At 32.6% G+C, this 13,598-nt stretch overlaps 2 protein-coding genes and 1 long non-coding RNA gene across 4 annotated transcripts; 2 read left to right on the plus strand and 1 right to left on the minus strand.

The window, feature by feature from the left end:
* The first annotated feature begins 67 nt into the window (after nucleotides 1-67).
* On the plus strand, nucleotides 68-7,286 carry Nmnat (Nicotinamide mononucleotide adenylyltransferase). 2 transcript variants are annotated; one of them, XM_076409959.1, is made up of 7 exons: nucleotides 68-290; nucleotides 354-577; nucleotides 629-811; nucleotides 863-964; nucleotides 1,021-1,175; nucleotides 2,871-3,156; nucleotides 7,111-7,286. In XM_076409959.1, the coding sequence occupies exons 1-7, from the start codon at nucleotides 218-220 to the stop codon at nucleotides 7,138-7,140; spliced, it is 1,053 nt and encodes a 350-aa protein (XP_076266074.1). In that variant the 5' UTR covers nucleotides 68-217; the 3' UTR covers nucleotides 7,141-7,286. The 2 variants fall into 2 exon arrangements, with proteins under 2 accessions (XP_076266074.1, XP_076266073.1); XM_076409958.1 differs by lacking the exon at nucleotides 7,111-7,286 and having other exon boundaries at nucleotides 2,871-3,402.
* Nucleotides 7,287-9,603: 2,317 nt separating this feature from the next.
* Nucleotides 9,604-10,936, plus strand: LOC143199836 (uncharacterized). The gene is made up of 2 exons (XR_013006548.1): nucleotides 9,604-10,329; nucleotides 10,541-10,936. It is a non-coding gene; the product is annotated as an uncharacterized LOC143199836 (long non-coding RNA).
* Nucleotides 10,937-12,308: 1,372 nt separating this feature from the next.
* Nucleotides 12,309-13,541, minus strand: beta4GalT7 (beta-1,4-galactosyltransferase 7). The gene is made up of 4 exons (XM_076409965.1): nucleotides 13,328-13,541; nucleotides 12,854-13,274; nucleotides 12,656-12,802; nucleotides 12,309-12,577 (listed from the first exon to the last, which is right to left on the minus strand). The coding sequence occupies exons 1-4, from the start codon at nucleotides 13,437-13,439 to the stop codon at nucleotides 12,358-12,360; spliced, it is 900 nt and encodes a 299-aa protein (XP_076266080.1). The 5' UTR covers nucleotides 13,440-13,541; the 3' UTR covers nucleotides 12,309-12,357.
* Nucleotides 13,542-13,598: the final 57 nt, after the last annotated feature.

A 13,598-nucleotide genomic window follows, 5' to 3' on the forward strand; every position in this document is an offset into this window, starting at 1 on the left:
TCGATAGTCCATTTCATTCCAAATCCTCCCAAACAAAAGAAGATGTCATCGACTGTTTCAAGTAGAAGTCAGTAAACCACTTGACATAACCCTGGAGAGGTTTGTTGCACAACAAAAAATGGTTTATAAAAGTATTCATTAAATTAACAGTTCTAGTCGAATAATATAAATTTAGTATTTTACTTCACATATTACATCGAAGTTAAATCAAAGCACAATGAGAACTCCGGTGGTACTTTTGGCCTGTGGATGTTTCAATCCAGCCACTAATATGCATTTAAGAATGTTCGGTACGTATTGGATTTTCTTGTTATTGATTCAAATTACTCATTGATGAGTTCACCTTTCTCCAGAAATAGCCCGGGATTTCCTTCATAGAATGGGACAATATGAAGTCATAGGCGGTATTATTTCGCCAGTTCATGATGGATATGGGAAAAAAGAACTGGAATCATCCACTCACAGGTTGAACATGGTGAAATTAGCGTTGCAAGGCAACGATTGGGTAAAATTATCTGATTGGGAGACAAAACAAGAGTCTTGGACCAGAACGAGACAAATTTTGCAGTATCATCAGGTTAGTTTCTACATTTGTTGTAACACATTGGATTAATTCTTTTAATTATAGAACCATATAAATGCTTATCTGTATGGATCTGATCACAATGTGGACATAAATGAGGAAGATTTAAAGTGGATGCCAGATAATATCAGGAAAAGATGCGTAAATAAAAGTGTTACTGTTAAACTATTATGTGGCGCTGACTTGTTAGAGTCTTTTGGTACACCTGGTCTATGGGCAGATGAAGATGTAAGTGGTCAGTTATTTGTATTCCATAAATGACGATAATGAATTTTTTAGATTGAAGCTATTGTCGGTCAACATGGTTTAGTCGTTATAACCAGAAGCAATATAAATCCAAGTGAATTTATTTATAATTCTGATATGCTTACGCGATACATGGTAATGACTGCCTAAAATTAATCTACACTTTTTGTCATAATCATTTTTTTTTCTAGTTTAACATAATCATCGTCACTGAATGGATACGCAATGAAATCAGTTCTACCAAGGTTAGAAGAGCTCTGCGCCGATCCGAATCAGTCAAATATATTATTCCAGATGCCGTTATTGATTACATACACAAATATTCATTGTATGGCTCTGAAAAAACGTAAGTATAAAAACAGGAAATTAGAAATAATGAAAAATCCCATTATTTTTATATCAGAAATTCCTTTCTATAATTACCTCATTATAAAAACATTTGTTATACAGTTTAAAATGTTATACAGGGTTATTATAAAATATAAAATGTATCTATTAATATTGTTGCTTATGATTAAATTGATATGTTAGGTGTATGAAAGAGTAATCCACATTATTTTTGAAAGATAATTTAATAAATTATTCATTATAAAAGGTAATAATATCCCATAATAATAAAATTTTGGTCTTGGAGACAAAGATTAATACATTTATTCACCAATAAGTAGAGAACATGTGTAAATGTGGTAATACTGCTTATGTGCAGTGCTCATTCTGTAAATATCACATATCAGATAAAGATAATAATTCTCCCTCCATTCCCCTTTAAATGAACCTGTTCGGGTAAATGTAATTTAATGATTTAACACATTAAACAATCTTTATTTTTTTCCCCACAAATCTGAACAGATAACGGGAGAGGTAATGGTTAAAAGAATTATTGTGAATATGTTTGGGATTAAAATTTTGAAAACATGTATCAATCTTTCTATTTTTATTAGTTGAATTTTGATCTTCCTGTATAACTAAAAAAGCCAACAGATAAAATTGTAAGTTTTCCGATATAACAACCGTTCTTGTAACCATGTTTCGGCGAAATCTCACTAGTCATCTTCAGGTCTTACTTTTATGTCTCATTATATGGATAAATTTTTTATCATATGAGTGATGATCATATCATAGCAATGAGCACGTATTTGTACTAGTAAATATATAGTTTAGGTAGAGTTCAGTATTATTTATTTATTCTTAAGTGTTGTTGATTGAACATATTATCATGCTGAAGAATAACACTGTTTTGTTATACTTAGCCGATACCGATCCCCGATTGTTGGTTTCATTAGGTTCATATAGCTCATAGTATACCACACTAACCTGATCCCACCAAATACAGAGCATTACCATGGAGCCATGTATATTAGGTTTTGTCGTTGATGTAGATGCATAATTAGGTGGTCCTCATGATTTTTTTCGCTTTCGGTCCATTTTTCATCACCAGTAACAATACGATGCAAAAAGCCTTTATGATTTCGCCGTTGAAAGAGCATTTCACACTTTCAATGATGAGACCAAACGGCTTTGAATGTATAGAGATCATCGTCGAGTAACTCCTTCAAATTTTCGTTTTTACGTTTTTTTGCCATCTGTGTCAAAATGACTACTTTTAAAACGTCAAAACCAATATTCACATGTTAAAAATCGATGGAACATGGTTGCCATAGTCTTCATACAGTATTCGATGACAGTCAGTCAGCTTTTTCGTAAAATTGAAGTAGAATGTAAAATTTCCCATAAATGCGATTCACTCGGTACAAATTCAGACATTTTCATCGCATTGCAAAATACTTTTTGTTTATACTTGAAAGTGAGTCTTCAACATGAACTTGGTTGCAAATGTATCGGATGCGATTTAATACAATATAATCTGTTGTAAATCCTTTAAAATGAACTTATAGGCTTGACATATAATTTATTAATGTAAAACCAAGATTACTTTTTCACGTACCGACTAGATCAAGATATCCTTGAAATAACAACGCACCATTTGTTAGTCTGACATTAAAAGAAATGTTTTTATTTACACGCCGACTTGGAATAACAGTAAGTACTTAGCGCCTAAAAACATATACGACGTAACATATCTAACCCCATCGCCATCTGACGTTCTTATGGACTCTCCGAGCCCCACCAATTGTCTCTACATATGCAACAACAACCTCTTCAACAGAAACTCCCGCTACGACAAAATGTCGATCGACACGACGGATTCGTTCCGTAGCCACACGCAAATCCCCGCGATTAAACATCCCGGCCAGGCGGTGAAGATAGTGACCGGCACCGACGGCGATCACAAGATCATCCGCTCCAGCGATGAGATGAAACAATCGGTAGGTTCCAAGACAGACGCGATGAAATCCTCGAAAAGTTGCTCGAATTTCGACGAGATCGATCCGAAATTGTCCAGGCGCGATCGAAACACGCAACAGGTCGCGCTCAAAGAGTGCAAAAGTTGCGATGAGAACCTCATCAAGTTCATCTTCACCAAGCACGGCATTCAGGTCATAAGCGACGTCGAAACTATAGTCTAACCCACAATATTTCACGAGTTGTTGCCGTTAATCGCGCGACTTTAATTAATATCTCTGTGATCCTGCGGCAAAAGTAATTACATTCTCGTCACAGAGTAATAGAGAGTAAACTCTATAAGGGTCTGTGGGAAAAGTTTCGCTATGTCCAATATCTAGATGGGTTATAATCGCCTATTCAAGAAATTTGATTGGTTAGTTTAAATCTCCATTATAGTAAAGACGTTTGATTGGTTCTTTGATAGAAGTTTGTCATGCAGGTGCGGCACATGACATCTCCAACGTCAGGTTTCATTGAACAATGAAATTTAAATAAAAAACAATTTACTTTCAGTCTTTTCTTGCGAAAATTCTATTTAATTATTTATTCTAAAAGTATATGTCACATTTTGTTATTATTTTTAATATTTTATCTGGAAGATCATCCGGTCATCTGGAAGGGCTTTAAAATAACTTCTTTTTACCTTGTCTTGCAATTTTTTTTTTAAGTATGGACCTGACAATATCGCGCGATAAGATAAAAGAGATACCTACCAAAAGAGGCCTACCAATAGTATAATAAAACAATTTTGTTGGAATCTGGAGCATGAGATATTACCTTGCCTCTATAAAATCAATCTGAACTTGTAGGTCAACTGAGTTACTCATAATTTAATGCAAACAAAAATTATAATGTATTTCTTTTTTCAAAAGGTACAATGTAACATTTTGTTTGTTCCTATAGGAACATCTGGAACTGAATATATAGAGTCAGGTTACAATTTCTCATCCCCTGGTAACACATCCTCTGGTAGTAATTATCTAGAGCCCTCTTTTTCATCGTCTTCTGAATTTCCTAAAGACGAATAAGATGATCCCAGTCATGCCAGTAACCATGCTGGGTAAGACCCGATGTCTTCTGGGAGGATCTCTAAGTTCGTCCGTCACTGGCCAGTCGGTAGGCTTAAGACTGAGGACTGTAGTTCGGAGCCCACGTTAAACTGTAGGTCCAGTCCAGATAAATTCTCGTTAATAAAAAGGAGACTTTAAAATATTAAAAAAAAACATTCTTGTTGAAAGATATATAGTCTATTCAAAGTTATTTTGTATATACGTCATCTAAATGTGTGACGTCAAAATGTCGTAATGTTGCGACATCAGCATCAACTCTGAGGTTTAGTTCAGTTTGGCTTTGACATACAACAAAATTCTAATATAAATAAAGTAATTGAACAAAAATACTATCAAATATAATTTATTTTAACATTATAGTACATCTAAAAACTACAGTTAATTATACAGCCACAATAGTTTATGGGTTAGAGTTATAACCCTTTATCACTATTGCTTTCAAGAATTTTGCATACGTCTGACAACCGGACGACTTTAATAGGCTCATTCGTTTATGCCTTCGAACTAATCAGACAGCATTGTGTCTCTTTTTAACTATAATAAAATGAGAAGGAAAATAAATAATGTCTGATTCTAAAACGAATTTACAAATTGCGGCAGGCAATACATTAAACATCTTGATAACGTATGTACAAAAAAAACTTTGAATAGACTATATATTCCTGCATTCGTGAGCTGTAATAGATAAAAAAAAATTCCAAACTACCTTGATTAAGTAGTCTGAAGATGATATATTTATTCGGATACTTACTAAACTTTTTCTTTAAAGAGATGAAGCCCCTCAAAGTAGTTAAGTACTAATAAATAATAAACGTTCCATAGAAACGAAATTAACCAGTCAAATGGCTAATCGCCTCTTAACAAAGCGATTAAAATAAGTAACAATAAGTTCCAAGTAGTAACAACTAGATATTGGGCGTCGCGAAGCTTTTCTCCAAAATTGCCTGTAAAGCGAAATCTCTATTTTCTCTGTGGTTCTAGTATAGTCGAAAATGAAAAAATAAGGCCTAAACGTAGATTAGTTACTGTCGGTAAGTATGCCCACTGTATTTCAACTAGTAGAACAGTTCGTAGATTTTTGATTTTTCTGGTTATCGGTGTTTTTTGATGTTAGTAGAAATGAATATTCAGAGTATTTAGATTGTTATAAGGCTTACCGATGAAACCGGTCGTATAACTGACAAATATTCTGAACTCATATCCTTTATCATCGTATTTAATTCTCCATCATTATTCACTCTAGAGGAGATCGAATTTATTTCAATACCATCAAGTCAGGCATTAGATATTGTCAAGCTAATTATGTATAAACAATTGGACAACACTTGTCATTTTTAAGTAGAGGAAAACAAACATGAATGGTTAGAACGCGAATAGTGTTTAATTACATTGCAATTATGTTTATTAACACTTTAAGATAATTAGTGAAGTTAACCAAATTATTTAACCAAATTATTTAAGTCTCTAAAGATTGCTAATATACCTTTTTTTCATTAAATAATTTAAAATAAAAGCTTATAGCTGAATAGAAAGTTGCTGTTGAATATAGTATATATCGAATTAAACACATATTTTCTTTACATTTGATTTTTTTTCACACCTATGAACTCTAAATTTACCTTGTACTCTGGATTTTTCTCTTGTAGCCTTACATTTTTTATAAACTCTTATCAAGTGAATATGTTTACACATCATGTTTTTTAATAAGTACTGTGAACAATAACACTAATATTTATAATATACAAGTTTAACATGTAGTCCTTCCAATGAAACAGCCAATACATGTCATCAAGATTTTTAATACAACGTTGCCGCTCCAAATTTAATTTGACTCCAAAATACTAATGTAAATAAAACAATCAAACAAAAAAATATTATAAAATATAATTTATTTTAACATTATAATATATCTAATGCATATTTATTGAAGGACTTAAACTACAGTTAATTAAACAGCTACAATAGTTTATAGGTTACAGTTGTTTTATTATATTTATATTTACATATATAAAGGTATAATACAAAGGTATTGACCAGTACCAAGACAAATCGAAATTTATGAACCGATTTGGTTACATGTTTGGATGCAGCAGATTTCATTCTGTCTCTTTTTAACTAGAATAATGCCATTTAGTAAAATGGCAAAGGAAAATGCTCCGAGTTTAAAAGGGATTTTACGTTTTTATAAACTGAATATGGCAATACATTCGATGGTGTTAATGACGTGCATTAACTGTTTTATTGGAAAAACTTTATACTAATTATTTATAATTATTATATAATTATTTACATTCTCTACCATTGTGTAAATTCTGAATATTATCATATTGGGTTGGAAATTGGGAAAATGGTTGTTGAAAGATGAAGATGTTGAAAGATGGTATGGTAGAATACATTATTAATTTTTATCCTATTTTAATTTTAGTTTACAATGAATTTTATACTAGTAATATATATAGTATACTTACAGATACTTACTGGGATTAATATAAAATGTCCCAGCTCTTATTAATTTTATCTATTGTCAATTATTAAACTGTTTTTTTTTCTGAATTTCATTAAATTTTCAGAACCATATGTAATAAAGTAATAATTAAGTAGAAACAATATAATTATCAAATAATAAACAGCCAAATGTACAGATGTAAAGATTTTCCAAGAACGCCAAATGTAAATATTTTCGAAATGCGCATGCTCAGAACGAACCATTCATATACTACATATTGTTTGTTTTCCTGTAATATGTATTTATCAACAAGTGTCAAACCTAATGCGCGACTTTTGAAAGCAAGAACAGGAAAAAATTCAACCGATTCGATTTAAAAGTCTGTGTTAAATGCATGTTTTTTTCCTTTTATGTTTCAGGCATCTCTAAAACGACCTGCATGCTTGTAGATCTCCTTCGTAACGGGCGCTTTGCCTGCCAACCCTTATAATGCTTAGGATTTGTACTTATCACGGATACATATATCTATGTGTGTGTGCTAGAAAGGTGTCTATAAAGTTTGCCCTGAACGATTTTGAACCTCCAGTCCGTAATATTTGCAAATGTTCTCGTCATTCATCGGACGGTGTAAAATGTCATGGATGGTTTCATGATAGATTCAATACTGTGGCGTCCACCTGTGGGTAAACCAGACATTCTTTTGTGGGGCATTCATTAAACGATTATGTATCCATAACATTTTACACGGTAAATAACAATAAATAAGCAGAGACAATCCACCTTGGCTTGGATCAAATATATCAAATAGCTTTGAAATGTGTTGCCTTTTGATTGAACAAAATAATAAATAAATAAACAAAAAGACACCTACACTATCAATTAGTTGTTATTACATACAAACAATGGCAGCTAGATATATGTTGTTTTTCTTGATTGAGTTGGCGGCTGGGCCTCTGTTCAAGCAGGGTAAGTTCACTTTTATAGTATTCTCATGATATGTTAGCTTCAGTCCCGTATTTAGTTTGATTTTTGTCGTGCATAGCTTCGAACAGAGGTTTCTAAAAAGATATTTTTATCATTTTGTTGCTAAATGTATAAGGGATTTTGTTATGTATTAACGTAGTTGAATTTTAGAGCATTTATTTTATATTTTTATATATTATCTAAATACTGTTGCCTCAATGATAAACTAAATAGTAAACCTAGTGTAGTTTATGATATTTAAACGTGTAATGGTCATCAACCTTTTTGAATAACTATCAAGTAGACGAGTATATCACGAATATTTGTACTGTATATTCAATAAATTGTATTAAAACTTACAACAGCTCCTGTTTTTTTTATACCTTGTTGACTTATAAGTATAAACCATTTTAAGCAAAATTAGTTTTTTTATTCAACATAATTCCCTTCAAGGGTGATACACTGATTATAGCGACCCTCCAACTTTTCGATACCATTTGTGTAGTACGGTTTGTTTGTTTGCTTCAAAATAGACCTCAGTTTCGGTGATCACCTCTTCATTCGATGCAAATTTCTTACCAGCGAGCATTTTTTTGAGATCTGAGAACAGAAAATAGTCACTGGGGGCCAGATCCGGAGAATACGGTGAACGAGGAAGCAATTCGAAGCCCGTTTTCACTGACTTGCGACACGGTGCATTGTCTTGGTGAAGCGGCACTATCTTTTTCTTCAAATGCTGCCGTTTTTCGGCGATTTCGTCCTTCAAGCCGCCCAATAACGCTATGTAATAGTCGTTGTTGATGGTACTTCTTTTTTCAAGGTAGTCAATGAAAATTAGCCCATGTGCATCCCAAAATACAGACGCCATAACCTTGCCAGTCGACTGTTGTGTTTTCCAACACTTTGGTTCATCGTGTGCAGTCCACGCGGATGATTGTCGATTGGACTTCGAAGTGAAATGATGCAATGGAAAATGAAAATGCAATGGAAAATGAAAATGGAGCAATGTTTTATCCATTGTCACATATCGACGCAAAAACTCGGATTTATTACGCTTGATCATCTTCAAACACTGCTCCGAATCATCAACTCGTTGTTGTTTTTGGCCAAAAAGTGGGCTCATGGGTCACCCACTTTGCACAGGTCTTTTTAGAGTGTGCTATTTCTATCAATTTCAATTATTACGGTTGTTCAAAATCATTTTGTGGATTTTTTTAATGTTTTCGTCCACATCTAAACTTAGCATACCAATCCTTGATGGTTGATTTTTCTGAGGCAGTGCCTGGAAACTCACCATCAAGCCAAATTTTTGCTTCAACTGTATTTTTCCCATCAAAAAGCAATATTTTATCAACACGCAAATTTCCTTTTTATCCATTTTTTTTCACAATAACAAAAGTTGCTTCACTCAAAATGCTATAATTCACAAACTAATGATCCGACAGCTGTCAAATTTATACATGCATGTTTTGACGGTTAGGGCTAACTAAAAAACCTATGGATTTAATTCTAGTAGCACCATCTATGTGTCAGACTGGGACTTTTCAATTGAACTGTTAGTACTCGCTTCGGTAGTACATATCGGAGTTGCCCAAATTATTAGGGACAGTACTCGTATTTATGTATTTTATAAATTATTATATTTGTCTGAATAAATTATGTTTTTTAAAGGGTTATTTTATTTTAAATAAATACTGGTATTATTATTATTGTTCTTACGAACTAACAACACGGTATATATGCGTTATTTGTCAATTGTGTGACTTCCCATCATAGAATATATATTAAGTATTAAGATAGTATAGTATATATTACTTAGTATTAAGTTATATATTACTCTATGGTTCTCATTCAGTCATTGTCGCTCGCGCTTTGCACTATTATTATTGTATTGTATAAATATATTATAATTTCGTTAGTTTTAACCGGCTTTTATGTCTAAAACAATACTTACACATACAATAGTACTTATATATTATAGCAGTTATTGTTGGAGTTTCCAGATCTGTAGTCAGTCGAATTAAAATTAAAATTGATAATAAAAAGAGCTTCTTGAGGCAAATCATATTGACAAACGTGACAGAAAAAGAATCACAGGTCGTATCGGTCGAAAAATCAGAAACATCTGCCTCGAAAATTCTGAGAAGAGCGTTACTCATTACTACTATAATAAACGACGAGGGTGTAAAGATTTCGGAAAGGACAATGCGGAGGCGGATGGTTGAAGTGAACATAATAGGATAGCTTAATTTACAGATGTGCTTTTCCGACGAATCAACCTTCTAAAATTTGAATGACAAAAGTTCTTTTGTAAGACGACACCCTGGTGAACAATTACCTCAGCCAAAGGTATGGTATGCCTACACATTGTAGAAGGGACAATGAAACAAGACCAATATAAGCGAATACTACGTATATCATTGAATGGTTCCCTGACGATTACAACTACATTTTTATATATAATTCGGTACCGTGTCGCAAAGCCAGAAGTATTACTACATTGTATGTCTTCTTTAGTTAAAAGAAGGCTTCTGTGTTAAGTACAATAATGAAATGTCACTAATGTCTAGGGACTTTGAGTTATGTAGTTGTCTTACATAGACGACAGTAAACAACCTATACATCCATGGCTATACAAGTTTCGATTGGCTAGAAATGCACATGCGCTGTATAAGGTATGAATTATTAGTAAAATATTATCATTCTATAACACTAATCACTAACACTATAATCACTTAGTAAATACATATGATTTCGAGGTCATTTTGCAGTTTTTCGTTGGTTTGGTTGCTAGCGTTGGATTACTAGTTGGTTTAAAAATTTTAATGCAACATCATATTTGCACCCCATAAGTCCAAATTGATAAGCCAATGTCTTTGATTTTAGGTCAAGTTGACAGTATACTCCCACTAACCAGTACAGTTGTTTTATTTTGGGTACGATCTACTCAACTTTTTTTTGTATAACATGATGTGTCCTTATACATTGTAATTAATTATTTTAACTATACACATTTATATTTTGTTTTTACCCACACTTTATTAAATACAAATAATCTCTCTGTATTTTAACATTTGTTGTAAATTGCAATGTAAAAAGAATGCTCGCTGGGAAGACATTTTCGTCGAATGAAGAGGTGATCGGCGAAACTGAGGCCCATTTTGAAACAAAGCACCAATCGTACTATAAAAATGATATCGAAAAGTTGGAGGGTCGCTATAATCAGTGTGTTAACCTTGAAGGGAATTATGTTGAATAAAAAAGACTAATTTTGCCAAAAAATGTGTTTTATTGTGGTAGGTCGGGGACTTTTCAATTGACCTGTTATCTCCCAATTTAAACCAACGGGAATATTTCGCGTCAAAGACAACATATTATTTGTAATCTAAATATTGAAATGTAAGAGCTCATAATAAATAAAAGGAAATTAGGCGAAGACTTTCTGAAAATAATTCTTCCAATTCAACAATCAAATGTCCGACCTAAGATGACTTATAAGAAGTTAAAAATTATGAATTAAATAGTAGAGACGTTGAGAGTACGATAAACAACGTATTAATTATTTATTATATTTGTTTGGGCAATTATGGGTGACCCATTACTTAAATAAATAGGTCTAATGTAAATGAAGCAAGAAATGCCATTTTGCTGTCACTAAAAGACAATTTAAAGCATCGGGTACTAACTAGATACATTTCATATTATGAAATGCTACAATTACAAATCAGACATTAGCCGACAGACATCAGTACAGACATCAGTGCCACTGGTGGCGCAGTGGTAAAGGCGATGGGACGGTCCTCCTACTGTTGCGATAGCCGCGGGTTCGAATCCTGCTGGGGCATGGTCGTAAATTTATGTTTGTGATTGTTTAAAATTTATGAATATTCTAGGCAAGAGTGCAAAATCCGACAAGGAAAATGATCCTAGTCACGCCAGTAACCAGGAGGCTGGGTAAGACCGGATGTCTTCTGGGATGATTTCTAAAGTTGGCCACTCGCCGGTCGGTAGGCTCAATGCTGAGTATCGTGGTTCGGAGCCCACGTTAGTTAAACTTTAGGCCCAGTCCACATAAACCCATAGTTGGTAAAAGGAGACTTTAAAATATATTTAACAAAAAATCAGACACTACCATTTTTTATTTACTTTTTACTTTAGCTGTTAACGCGAAGAAAAGAAATCTCTGAATTTCTGTAATTAAAATAAAAATGGCAAAATGTATTCTATAAAGATATTTACCATTCGTTAATTTTGCATGGATATATTCGCTTTAAAAACACGATAAAAGCAAAGATAAATAATTTTGTGTAACCCTGACTTTTCCATGGAACCTAGTTTAAAAATTGCCACTTTTCCCTCAGGTCCCTCAATAAAATAAAAAAATTTGAATTTTTAGAGATATTTTCTTATACTCCATATTGTACAGACATTTTTTCGTGTCATTATTTATATTTGTCTTTATCTAACTTTCTCTCTTGAATGCTGATTATTTTGTTAGAAAAAATATTTTTAGAAAACTTATGATGCATCATATTTAGGCATTTAAAATATTGATTACTTTTTCATCATCTAGTATTATTTTAAATATTACTAACTCTCCTAGTTTAGAATTTGGAAGATGCATTTAAAATGAAATAAAAAAAAATTAAGCAACTTTTGTTAACAAAATCTATTTTGGCACAATCATTATGTTAGGGAATTTTCTATTTTCCATCACAGTCACACCAGGGAGTACTGTTTCGGTCACAAAACAGCTGAACGTTCACTACAGTCACTGGAGACTCATCTATAATCAGTTCATTGTGCGAGACAATTTTGTATTTAACATCGTGCAATCCTGTTTGTCTGTCCCTTTTTCTAGTTGACTCTCTCTGATTAAAACACTTTATTGTATCGCGCTTCCGATGTTTTCCATGAATATGTCTATAGATGGAAATAACATAAAATAACAAAATATTACACAATTAGACCTAACATATTTCACAATGTTATCAAACTCACCTAAATGTATTAGTCATATTGGTGCTGATATTTTCTGGTCTGGTTATGTTTAAATGTGCATCTTTTAATCGAACATAGAATTCATCATCCTCCAAGCCCCAACCCCAATATCTATTTGACAATCCATCCACCAATTCATAATGTTCTCTATAATTTTTCATAAATATAACCTCAATAATTTAGACTGAAACGTGTTACCTATTAATTAATAAGATTCCTCCAATAAATTTTTGATAATGGTACCTTGGATGAAGCTCCGGGGCGGCTACATGATATGGTTGATTGGGATAATAATACTTCAGTTCATTATTCAAGGGTAATAAGTCTACATCATGCATAGCGATATAATCAAAGTTATCCTTTGTATAAATATAGCCCACATTAATTAGCGATGCTCTATTAAATCTATAGGTATCCACTTGATTAATAACAAATATATGATGGTCTATGTTCTGGGCCAACAAGAATTTGTGTATGTAAGGAGCAAAGAGTAACAACTCCTCGAATCGGTCTCTAAATGGAACAATAAGGGCTAATTTATGTTGAGATGACAGTTTTTTAGTCTGCGAACCAGTCATTTGGTACTTAAGTACTTCATAATTGTTATAACTGCATTGTTCTGCAACAAAATCACTAAGATATTGCCTATTGAAAATCGTAATAATCAGTAACCTTTTACTAATAGTTTATAGCTTAAAAATACCGTCATAAAAAACATAAAAGTAACAAAAATAATTAAAAAACTGTTAAAGGAACATAATACTCTTCCTCGTGAATTTCGCATAGTCAGATTTCATTCATGGTAAAAAATATTTAAAATATTATTTGAAATTATTTGTTTTTATTGATATAACCTCATTTTGTAATGTCATCTATAATCAATGACACAAAGGAACCAAATATATAGTGCTGCCAACATTTTAAGTAAGATCGTTAGGAATGT

This window comes from Rhynchophorus ferrugineus, unplaced genomic scaffold, assembly GCF_030347505.1.
Source record: "Rhynchophorus ferrugineus isolate W39M unplaced genomic scaffold, kcgeb_rfMv2 rfM7, whole genome shotgun sequence".
Classification (NCBI taxonomy): Eukaryota; Metazoa; Arthropoda; class Insecta; order Coleoptera; family Curculionidae; genus Rhynchophorus; species Rhynchophorus ferrugineus.